The 12,621-nt window shown below is 47.6% G+C and overlaps 1 protein-coding gene across 1 annotated transcript in view; it reads right to left on the minus strand.

The window, feature by feature from the left end:
- Nucleotides 1-1,601: 1,601 nt before the first annotated feature.
- Nucleotides 1,602-12,621, minus strand: part of LOC145353462 (uncharacterized) — a 32,708-nt gene continuing 21,688 nt past the window's right edge. The window contains exons 4-5 of the mRNA XM_080204257.1: nucleotides 11,558-11,863; nucleotides 1,602-1,807 (exon numbers count right to left, since the gene is read on the minus strand). Coding sequence (XP_080060383.1) covers nucleotides 1,602-1,807; nucleotides 11,558-11,863 — 512 coding nt within the window. The remainder of the gene's footprint in view (nucleotides 1,808-11,557; nucleotides 11,864-12,621) is intronic.

The following is a 12,621-nucleotide window of genomic DNA, read 5'->3' on the forward strand; positions in this document are numbered from 1 at the left end:
GGCATGGGACTGGCCAGCAATCGGGAGACTGGCAGTGTGGGGCAACTGTGCATGTGCCAAACTCGGCACTGACAGATTGGCGCAAGTGCAGGGGCCCAGTCAGTGCTAAGCTGCCGGCCTCTCCAGCGGGAGTAGGCCCTGTCCCCTGAATTTTAATGTGATTAACACTGGAGCGTTGCTGTGCACAGAGTGTGGGAGATTCATTTTGAAATTTCTGTTGAAAAAAACAGTGGCATTTACTCCAGTTTGACGCGTTTTTGGAAGAATCGCCCTCACTATTTTTTCAGTAAGATATTCATGTTACACACTTCACCATGGCCATTCTACACAACTAACTCATGCCTATATCGCTGCACATTAACATATGCCTGACAAAAATTGTTCATAGATTCTCCTCTTCCCACTTCAGTTTTAACTGAAAGGTGTTGACAGCAAACGCACAATTGATAGCAGTCAACAGTGATCCGAACTCTCCACTCACCTGACAAAGGGTCGAAAGCTAGTAGCTTTTGCTACCAAATAAACCTGTTGGGCTTTAACCTGGTGTTGTAAGACTTCTTACTGTAGCCAAAAGCACAGGAATTCCCAGAAAGTGACTCATTGTACTCAGTGTCTCAGAATGGGACAGATACTTATTCACTCATTTCAATCAATGGTGCCTTCCTGTGCTTTTTGCTACACCACTGGGGCAGTGGTATTCCAAATTGGCACTTGGCCACCATATCAGAGGAAGAGTTCAATGAGTCACTGGGCAATTATTTGTTTCACCGACTGACTCATGCACCGAGGTGCCAGGAGGAACTTTGTGCTGGAGAAAGGTGCATAGTGCTTCACGCAAAGGAACATAGGAGATGGACGTGGCACCCACCACCGACAGGCCACAGAAGGCTGTTACTATGAGCAGCCAAAGGCCAGAGGGAATCAAAAGATCAGGAAGAAGAGGCACGCTGGACACGCTCCAAGAAGGAGGATGAGGGGAAACAGGGCAACCAGGGGAAGGGTGTACAGGCCTAGCACATCTGACCTCAATATAATGGAAAACCAGTGTCAAAGGTGACGGAGACTTGGCCGTCAGCTGGTTTAAGTATAGATGGATATAAACTTAAACCGAGGAGCATCTCAGTGTTTGGGTGGAGAAGGAAGAAGCTCTTCAAAAACACACACGTCAGCCATCAAGCTTGTAAAGCAGCTATGTGTGTGTGTGTGTGTGTGTGTGTGTCTGTGTGTGCGTGTATGTGGGGGAGGGGTTTGTGTGTGTGTGTGTGTGTGCGTGTATGTGGGGGAGGGGTTTGTGTGTGTGTGTGTGTGTGTGTGTGTGTGTGTGGTTTGTGTGGCCAACAATTGCCCTGGGTGGGTGTTGATGGGTGTTGGGGAGACGGGGTGGCAGGAGAAGAGGGATGGAGACCTTGGCAGTTCTGGACGCGAATGTTCTTCCAGCAGCTGTCGGGCATTGTGTGCCGCCAATGGCTCTGCCTACAAAAGGAGGCAGTGTGGTACCTGGCACCTAGGGGCATGGGGGCACCCACTCCCGGTGGCTGTGAAAATGACAGCCGCCCTAAACTTTTTGCTACCAGGCTGACAGTGGAAACCTGTGTGGCATCTCACAGTCCTCCATATACAAGTGTGTGAGAGAGGTCACGGATGCTCTGTATGCCTGGGCAGTCCAGTATATCAAATTTGACGTGGGCCAGGCCCAGCAGGAAGCCCGGGCTGCAGAATTGGTGGCCATCACTAGGATGCCAACTGTTTTGGGGGCCATAGACTGCACCCACGTCACCCTCAAGACTGTTGAGAAGAATTCTGCACGCTACATGAAAGGAAAAGAGTTCCGTTCCCTCAACGTGCAGTTGGTGTTTGTGTGTGTGTGTGTGTGTGTGTGTATGTGTGTGTGTGTGCGTGTCTGTGTAAGAGAGTTTGTGTGTGAGTGTGTGTGAGAGACAGTTTGTGTATGTGTGTGAGAGTTTGTGTGAGAGTATGTGTGTGCATGAGAGAGAGTGTATGCAAAAGAGACCGTGTGTGTGTGTGTGTGTGTGTGTGTGTGTGGAGAGGGAGTGTGTGTGTGCACATGTGTGTTTGTGTAAGAGAGTTTGTGTATGAGAGTGTGTGAGTGTGTGTGAGAGAGAGTGTGTGTGGGTGAGAGTTTGCGTGAGGGTGCGTGTGTGTGCGTGAGAGAGAGCGTATGTAAGAGAAAATGTGAGAGAGGGTGTGTGTGTGTGTGAGAGAGATTGTGCATTTATATGTAAAAGAGAGAGTGTGTGTGAGAGTGTATGTGAGAGAGTGTATGTGAAAGAGTGTGTGTGTGTGTGTGCGTTTATATGAGAGAGTGCGTGTGTGAGTGTTTTGTGTTTGTATGAGTGTGTGAGTGTTTGAGTTTGTGTGTGTGTGAGTGTGTATGTATGTGTGTGTTTGTGTGTCTGAGTGTGAGCGTGTGTGTTTGTGAGCATGTGTGTGTGTGAGCATGTGTTTGTGAGCATGTATGTATGAGCTTGTGTATGTGTGAGTCTGTGTTTGAGTGTGTGTTTGTGTGTACGTACATGTGTGGGAGTATGTGAGTGTGTGTGTGAGTGTGTGTGTGTGTGTTTCTGTGACAGTATGTGTGTGTGTGTGTGTGAGTGTATTTATATGTGTTGTGCGTGAGTTTATGTGTGTTTGTATGTGTTTGTATGCGTGAAATATGGAACAAATGAAGTTAAAGCAAGCAATTTGGGACTTTTCCATTGTTCAAGAAAAAGGTTCAAATTGCCATCTAAACCAGAGGTCCATCTCTGGAGCAGACGAGTGAAGGAGCAGAGAGAGAGCTAAGATTTTACCTGTTAAAAACCTGTTTAAAATAAGTTTAAAGCACTTTGTTCTTTGTAGAACTGTTTAAAGCATTTATTTATTGTATTTGCTGCTTTAAGAATTCTGAGGGAGTGGTTAGCAGGCAGTTGTGGGCCATCAGCTTTAAATCAGCGCCAGGTTTAAAAGGAGGCCTGGTGTAGACAGCGGGCAGTGTCGGAGTGGGCAGTGGAGTGAGAGGGAAGCAGAGTGAGCTATTAGGGCTTAATATCAAAAAGGGCTTGAAGGAAAAAAGGCCAGGTGAGTTCGTTTGAAAAACAAGGAAAAAAAAAAATTTTTTTCAAAACTACTACAGTGAATAATGGAGGGGCATGTGATGTGTGGTTTCTGTATGATGTGGGAACTGGTGGACTCCAGGGTCCATCCCAGTGACCATGTCTGCAGTAAGTGCAGGTTGCTGGAGGAGCTCCAGCTCAAGGTGGATGAGCTGGCCTCTGAGCTACAGACACTGAGGCTCATCAGGGGGAGAAAGGGTGCCATTGTCAATGGGGTGCAAGTGACATCCACCCCCCCTAGACTGGCTAACTCTAAGGGTCAGGAACAAGAGGGGGCTGCTGAGTGGAGGAAGGGGGGTGAGAAGAGGAGGAAGGAGAGTGGGGAGAGGAGGAAGGAGGGTGGGGACCGGAGGCCTCAGCCTCTTAATCTGCATAACAGGTTTGAGGTTCTTGCTTCCAGTCTGGATGAGGACGAGGCAGGTGAGGTTGGTGAGCAAACTGCACACGGTACAGTGATGCAGCAGGACATAGGCAAAGAGAAGGTGAAAAGGAACGTAGTAGTGATTGGGGATAGTGGGGTGAAGGGTATTGACACTGTCCTTTGTCACAATGACAAAGTGCACAGAAGGGTGTGTTGTCTGCCTGGTGCTCGGGTCCGGGATGTCGCAGCTGAGCTGCAGAGGAACCTGGAGTGGGAGGGTGAGAATCCGGTCGTTGTGGTACATGTGGGTGCCGGCGACGTAGGCAAAATGCGGACTGAGGATCTGGGGAGGGAGTATGAAAAGCTGGGAATGGAATTAAAAAGTAGAACCGAAAAGGTGGTCATCTCTGGGCTACTGCCTGAACCGAGTGCAGACGGGCATAAGGTTGACAGGGTTAAGGAAGTGAATGGGTGGCTCAGGGATTGGTGTGGGAGGAATGGGTTTGAATTTATGGGGCATTGGCACCAGTATTGGGGTAGGTGGGACCTGTTCGGGCGGGATGGGGTTGGCCTGAACCGTGCTTGGACCAAAGTGCTGGCGAATCGAGTAAAGAGGACTGTAGACAGGGTTTTAAACTAATTGCGGGGGGGAGGGTGCGAGGGTAGGTGACGTTACGAGGTCTAAAGTTAAGGATAGGGTACAGGTAAGGGAAGAGGCTGAGGATGTCCCAATAATAGAGGGAGTAGGGGGCGTGAGTATGGTTGGTGGCGTTACGGCAAATAGGGTCCAGGTGAAGGCTGGGATGAAAGCGCTTTATCTGAATGCACGAAGCATTCGGAATAAAGTGGATGAGCTGGTGGCGCAGATCGACACAAATGGATATGATCTGGTGGCCATTACAGAGACGTGGCTGCAAGGTGACAGGGACTGGGGGCTGAATGTACAGGGCTATCAAGTGTTTAGGAAGGATAGGCAGGAGGGAAAAGGGGGGGGCGTAGCTCTGCTGATTAAGGATAGCATCAGGGTGGTAGCAAGGGATGATATTGGAGCCAAGGAGCAGAAAGTGGAATCGTTGTGGATGGAGATTAGGAACAGCAAAGGGAGGAAGACGCTGGTGGGTGTCGTCTATAGGCCCCCGAATAATGATCTGGAGGTGGGGCGGGCTGTTAACGCGCAAATAAGTGCGGCATGCAGGAATGGGACGGCCGTAGTTATGGGGGATTTCAATCTACATATTGATTGGTCGACCCATGTTGGGCGCGGTGGGCTCGAGGAGGAGTTCTTGGAATGCTGCCGGGATAGTTTCCTGGAACAGTGCGTGTTGGAGCCGACGAGGGAGAGAGCTATCTTGGATCTCGTGCTATGTAATGAGGAGGGTAGAATTAGGGACCTTGCGGTGAAGGATCCTCTTGGGGAGAGTGATCATTGTATGGTGGAGTTTCTGGTGCAGATGGAGGAGGAGAAAATGGGTTCCCAGACACGCGTCCTTTGTTTGAACAGAGGGGAGTACGGTAGGATGAGAGAAGAATTGGCGAATGTGGACTGGGGGAGCGCGTTGGAGGGAGGGTCTGCTGAGGAGCAGTGGAGGATCTTTAAGGAGATCTTTCTTGGTGCTCAGCGGAAATTTATTCCGATGGTCAAAAAGGACAGTAGGAGGAGAGGTAATAAGCCGTGGATAACGAAGGAGGTGAAGGAAAGTGTTAAATTAAAAGAGGAGGAATTTAGAGTAGCTAAGAGTAGTGGGAGAGAAGAGGATTGGGAGAGGTTTAAATGTCAACAAAGATTGACAAAGAAGTTGATAAAGAAGGGTAGGAGAAACTATGAAGCTGGGTTAGCGCTTAATATAAAAAAGGATAGCAAGAGTTTTTATAAATATATAAAAAGGAAGAGGCTGGCTAGGGTGAACGTTGATCCTTTAGAGGATGAGAAAGGGGACCTAGTGGTAGGGGATGGGGATATGGCTAAGGTATTGAATAACTTTTTTGTTTCTGTCTTCACGGAGGAGGACGTGAATAATTTGCCGCGTGTTAGTGATGGAAATGTGGTAGGACTGGAGGGTCTTAATGACATTACTGTTACTAGAGAGGCGGTGCTCGACAGACTGGAGGGGCTGATTGTGGACAAGTCCCCAGGACTGGATGGAATGCATCCGAGGGTTCTGAAAGAAATGGCGGAGGTGATAGTGGATGCCTTGGTGGTTATTTTCCAGACGTCACTGGATTCCGGGGAAGTGCCGGAAGATTGGAAAACGGCTAATGTTACGCCGTTGTTTAAGAAGGGTGCCAGGCAAAAGGCAGGGAATTATAGGCCGGTTAGTTTAACGTCTGTTGTAAGTAAAATGTTAGAATCCGTCATTAAGGAGGAAATTGCGAGGCATCTTGAAGGCAATTGCTTGATAGAGCAGACGCAGCACGGTTTCATTAAAGGGAAGTCGTGTCTGACAAATTTACTGGAGTTCTATGAGGATGTGTCTAGGGCGGTGGATAGAGGAGAGCCGGTGAATGTGGTCTTTCTGGATTTTCAGAAGGCGTTTGACAAAGTACCTCACAAGAGGTTATTGCAGAAGGTCGAGGGACATGGAGTTGGAGGTAGGGTGTTAGCGTGGATAGAGGATTGGTTGTCAAATAGGAGGCAGAGAGTGGGGGTCAACAGGTGCTATTCGGATTGGCGGATGGTGACTAGTGGAGTGCCCCAGGGGTCGGTGCTGGGGCCTCAGCTTTTTACCATTTATATAGATGATCTGGAGGAGGGAACCGAGTGTAGGGTGTCGAAATTTGCTGATGACACCAAGATTGGGGGAACGGCAAATTGTGCGGAGGGTGTGGAGAGTCTGCAGAAGGATCTAGATAGGCTGGGCGAATGGGCCAGGAAATGGCAAATGGAATTTAATGTTGGCAAGTGTGAGGTGGTCCACTTTGGTAGGAAGAATGGTAGGAAGGACTGTTACTTACGTGGCAAAAAACTGCAGCAGGCGACGGTGCAGAGGGACCTCGGGGTCCTTGTGCATGAGTCGCAAAAACCCAGCTTGCAGGTGCAGCAGGTTGTCAGGAAGGCGAATGGGATGCTGGCCTTCATAGCGAGGGGGATTGAATATAAAAGTAGGGAGGTCTTGCTGCAGCTGTATAGGGCATTGGTGAGGCCGCAGCTGGAGTACTGTGTGCAGTTTTGGGCGCCGCACCTGCGCAAAGATATTTTGGCCTTGGAGGGAGTGCAGAGGAGGTTTACTAGGCTGATACCGGAGTTGAGGGGGTTGAGCTATGAGGAGAGGCTGAATAAACTAGGCTTGTACTCGTTAGAGTTTAGAAGAATGAGGGGAGATCTCATTGAGACGTATAAGATAATGAATGGGATGGATAGGATAGAGGTGGAGAGACTCTTCCCGCTCAAAAAAGACAGCAGGACTAGGGGGCACAGCCTCAAGATAAAGGGGGGGCGGTTTAGAACGGAGTTGAGGAGGAACTTCTTCACTCAAAGGGTGGTGAATCTCTGGAATTCTCTGCCCGTTGAAGTGGTGGAGGCTGCCTCGCTAAATATTTTTAAGACGCGGGTTGATGGGTTTTTGGTAAGAGAGGGGATTAAGGGTTATGGGGAGAGGGCGGGAAAGTGGAACTGAGCCACGACAGATCAGCCATGATCTTATTGAATGGCGGGGCAGGCTCGAGGGGCTAGATGGCCTACTCCTGCTCCTATTTCTTATGTTCTTATGTTATGTTCTTATAACACAACAAAGCCGGCCTGAGTGCTTACAGCAATACATGGGGACCTACCCTACCAGTCAGGGTTGAAGCAATGGGTTTTAACCCCCACTCCTCATTGGGTATGCTTCCACTTGCTCAGAACAGGCGGTCATACTTCACAAAACCCACGGGAGGATCTATCAGCGATTTCCCCTGCCCTTCGTGCCCATTGTAACATGCACCGTGTGATTTGTGCAATGTATTTGTTCTAAAAGCACATTCAGAGGAGGTGTATGTGCTTGCAGCGTATAACTATAAAAAGGGACAAGGATCTTAAAGCTGTGGCATGGGCTTTGGACCATCCTGAGTAAATAGCAGGGATTGGTGGGGAAAGATAATAGATCTGAACCTTGACAAATGGGGTGAGCCGCACAACAGCACATTTCCAATATTGAACTATGACCTGACATTCGAACCAAAATTGTGGCAGGAGAATGAAAGTGATTCAGAAAAGAAGATGGTAGCAATGGGACTCCATGGTTAGGGAAATACTATTGCTCTTGCATGTATGCCAGAGTGAGCTTAGAATAAAGGAAGACACCTCTGGCCACTAGTCCATTATAGAACCATAGAATCCCTACAATGCAGATGGAGGCCATTTGGCCCATTGAGTCTCCACCAACTTTGCAAAAGAGCATCTTACCCAGCTCACTAACCACAATCATCTCCTTGTGGATGTGGTCAGGATTTTTAACACTGGGATGCCCACAATGAATAGCCTAGATGTTGCGAGTTTGGAAATGTCAGTTCATTGAATACAGTATGGGTTTGGGGAAATTATCCAGGGGATAGCAGAGACTCAACAACAGTCAGGTACAGAAGACGAAATATTCTTAGGAGAGTTAGTGATCTAGTGGAAGAAGATGAGTGACAGGACTACATTATCAATGAAATGTATAAGAAAGGGGGAGATGTATCTAGTCAGGCAGTTAGAATGACATCTACATGATGTATGGTTCTTGGCTCATGGATTAAACCAGAGTCAATCTTAGGAAGATCGTGCAGGAGAATTTACCTTCCTGGGTTAAAATTGCATCAGACATGAAGAGTGGGATTTTATGGTCTCGCTCGTCCGTAAAATCCCACCCAAAGTCAGCGGACTTTTCCACCATCCGCCCCTTGTTCGCTCTGATGCCCGCAGTGAGCGGGATGGTAAAATTCTGGCCTAGATGTTGAATAATACTCTAATGAGGGAACTAGCCCAAGTGATGCCAGTCCTATAGGACAGTGACAAAAATGGACTAATGCAAAGATCATTGATTGGTATTATTAACCAATCTTTCCAGAGACTATAGAAGTTAATTCTTTATTCCGGGTTGAGAATTATTCCTCATTCAAAGCTCTAGTTGAGATGTTTACATGCTCCCTCCAGGTCAGCCTGGATGGATGGGACTACATGGGTTGCTACAGATTTGGGAAGCAGTCAGCAGAAGAGGAATATATGGGTCTGTACATGTAGACTATGGTGTGTAGCCTGAGCAGAATGACTGTCTACTAAAAGGAGAGGGCGCAAAGCATGGTAGGAAACAATGATATTACTAAGCATGATGGGAAAATGGATACTGCTGCACACGCACTGAGTGAAATGACTGGGCAATAGGGTTAATGGGTGATCTTTGGGGACAACGTGTACATGATAAACAAGAACAGTGTGGCACAAAATGAAACGGCAAACCAATTATTGAGTGGTTCAACAGAGCGTGATAAAAAAGGCCAGATAAGCTGGGTGGTGCGACAGGAAACGAGGAAGGTGATGAATTATAATTGATTGAAGCAGCTTGGAACAAAGCAGTCTCAGAGAGAACAATCACCATCTATTGCTGAAGGCCAAAATATTCTTATCTCTTTCTTTCTTCATACTCCCATGAGACCCAAGCGTCTCTGGCAAGGCCAGCATTTGTTGCCCATCTCTCGTTGCCCTTGAACTTCACTTACTTTGCCATTTCAGACAGCAGGTAAGTGTCAACTTTACTGTGAGTCTGGAATCACTTGTGGGCCAGGTAAGAATGGCAAGTTTTCTTCCCTAAAGGACATTAGTGAACCAGATAATTTTTTGGATGCAAGTATAATTGAGAAGAGCTTTTAATTCCAGATTTTTAAAAAATCAATTTGAATTTAAATCCCAGCTGCTCCCATGGTGGGATTTGAGCCCATGCCCCCTGTGCACTTGCCTGAGTAGTACACAGGGGTCCTGGATAGAGTGGACGTGGGAAAGATGTTTCCGTTAGTATATGAGACCAGGATCCGAGGGCACAGCCTCAGAATAAAGGGATGACCCTTTAGAACAAAGATGAGGAGGATTTTCTTCAGCCAGAGGGTAGTTAATCAATGGAATTCATTACCACAGAGGGATGTGGAGACCAGGTTGTTGAGAGCCTTTAAGACAGATAGATGGATTCTTGATTGGTAAGGTTCTGTGGAAAAGGCAGGAGAATGGGGTTGAGAAACCTATCAGCCATGATTAAATGGTGGAGCAGACTTGATGGGCTGAATGGCCTAATACTGCTCCTATGACTTATGGGTCTCTGAATGTCTTGTTTAATGACATTACCACTACACAGTCTCTTCCATGCAAGTAAGTTGGACATAAGGCATTGTAAGTGTTTGTTTTTGTAAGTGAATGATAAATATACTTACTGCATCCAGCATAAATAAGCATATTTAGTTGTTCCCAGCCCCCTGTCAACCCCATGGTAGGGGCTGAATCAGTGGTGGAGCAGAGCCCCTGGTGAAAATACCTTACAACATTGATAAGAGCTGAAAGAAAACATAGGAAATGCTGGAAAATCTCAGCAGGTCTGACAGCATCTGTGGAGAGAGGATAGAGCCAATGTTTTGAATCAGGTATCACTCTTTCTCCATCCATATCCCCTTCCATGCCCAAGCCTGACCTCCTCCTGTATTCACCCCGGAAAAAAACTGTTACCTTAATCACTTACAACTGCACTCTCAGAATCCCGACTCTCTAACCTTTATGGCTCCATTTGCCACAATGTGCCTGCAGCTACCAACCTGCACGACTACACCTTCACCGCCACCTTGGATGTCCTGCTTTTTAATTTTTAAAAAAGTTTATTTATTAGTCGCAAGTTAGGCTTACATTAACACTGCAATGAAGTTACTGTGAAATTCCCCCTAGTCACCACAGTCCAGCACCTATTTGGGTCAGTGCACCTAATCAGCACATCCTTCAGAGTGTGGGGGGAAACCGGAGCATCCAGAGGAAACCCACGCAGACATGGGGAGAATGTGCAAACTCCACACAGACGGTGACCCAAACTGGGAATCAATACCAGGTCCCTGGTGTTGTGAGGCAGTGGTGCCAACCACTGTGCCACCGTGCCACCAGTAGAGAATAAAACCAGTACTCCCTCACCATTAGTCTCATTCATGTACTGTTAAGATCAAGATGAACCGATCAGCTCACTCTGCTGCTTCTGAGATGGGATTCTGGGAGTGACCCTGCTGAGATTTTCCAGCATTTTCTCTTGTTGTTTCAGACTCCAGCATCCACAGTGTGTTGCCTTGATTATATTGATTAAAGCTGCCGTTTCGGCACTGTGGCAGGAGGGAGAGGCGAACTGATTGGGAGGATTCAAATATGATGTTCCAGAAAAGCAGAGCATGGATTTGGGAAGGGAAACACATTCAAGAGCTTTGGAGAGGAAAAGCAGGTTGGAGATGGGCCTGTAGTTTGCAAGAATGGTGGCATCAAGGGTTGGCCTTTGTACAGAGGGATTTATAAAGGGAATGGATCACAAACAATATCGGCCAACATCGGGGGAGCAGGAGGGGAAGTTGCGTGATCAGCAGTTTAATGGAAGTAAAGTCAATAGAGGACAAGATGAAGGGAGATACTAGAGAAAGATGTGAGTTTAGGGCAGGGGAATCAGGTAGCTCTGGAGGAACTTTGGCCCATTGGGTTTGTGGAAGGGAGAGAAGCAGCAGAATGAGCTGATCAGTTCACCCTGATCTTAATGGCCAAATTTGCACATGTGTGAGAGTAATGGTGAGAAAGGACTGGTCTTATTAAAAAGCAGGACATCCAAGGTGGCGGTGAAGGTGCAGTTGTGCGGATCAGTAGCTGCAGGCACATTGTGGCAAATGGAGCCACAAAGGTTGGGACTCTGAGAGTGGAGGTATAAGTGAATGAGGTAACAGCTTTTTTCCAGGGTCGAGGTCAGGATTGGGCATGGAAGGGGGATACGGATGGAGAAAGAATGATACAAGTGCAACATTCATATATATATATCCTACCCCAAAATAACTGGAATCATGGAACTTAAAATTCCACGAGTCTGCAGAGTCCAAAGATTTTTGTAGCAAAACAAATTGATATTTTTACCTTCATTCGAAGCAGAAATCCTTTCAGTGATGGGTGCAGACAGTGTTGAGTGGTTCACTTGACAGGAATAATTCCCGCCTCCATTCCAGTCAAATAGAGAAAGATTCAGGAAGCTTGTAATGGAGAATGAACCATCAGTGTTCGCACTGAGCCTCCCATTCTTGGGGCCATTGATGATCAACTGTCCATCCTGAAACCAGGACACTTGAATGTTCTCAGGGTAGAACTCCAGTGAGGTGCAGATTAGCTGTATACCCTCATGAGGGTAAGGCAAAGTCTCTGCTCTTAACTGGACAGTGGGAGAAGCTGAAAATCAATCGTAACAAGTTAATGGTTTAGGCTGTTTGCTAGTTTGTACTGAATGTTTCTGAGGGTTTCCTGAGGGCACGCAAGGAGCAATTTTCAACTATGTGTAAATACAAAAGGCTGCCAATTGAAAATCGAGGAGGCACAGTGGCCACCCCCTTGATGCCCAAGGACCCACTTGACATCATTTTCAGGCAAACCTGCAAATGGGTGTGTAGCCCACCTCCCACCCCCACCCCGTCTGAAACAAGTGAGAGGTAGCCTCAACATAAGGCAGATGTATAGTTACCCTTCAGTACAGCCTGCTCTTTGACAACGCATTGAACGCAACTAGGGCAGGACTCACAACCCCTCCTTGGGTGTGTTTTCCAGTGGCAGAGGCAGCTTGCCATTGACCCCCGGTGGGATCTTCTGGTACCATCAATACCACTGGTGTTTTGTGTGTCTCACTTATCCTACCCTCAGGGAAAGGGGGTGGGGGTTGGGGGGGGAAGGGAGGGCAGGGAGGGTAGTGCCACCCTTCGGCAGGACACTAATCCTGCTGGCGGGAAGGGTGAGAAAATCCCATCCTGTAATTATCCAGGACCAAGTCCCATTGCCCGTCTGGGCTCAGCAGGCTTCCAGGTTGACAGTGCCTTAACTTTTGAGTTCTCAACTTTCTTCTCAAATCCCTCTCTGTCTGTGCCTCTCTGTCATCTCCTCCAGTTTCTCTAGTTCTGGACTGTTCTTGGACATGCCAAGGCCTGAAGCTGTGTAAT

The sequence above is a fragment of the Carcharhinus amblyrhynchos genome, chromosome 15 (genome assembly GCF_965287045.1).
Source record: "Carcharhinus amblyrhynchos chromosome 15, sCarAmb.v2.hapA, whole genome shotgun sequence".
Classification (NCBI taxonomy): domain Eukaryota; kingdom Metazoa; phylum Chordata; class Chondrichthyes; order Carcharhiniformes; family Carcharhinidae; genus Carcharhinus; species Carcharhinus amblyrhynchos.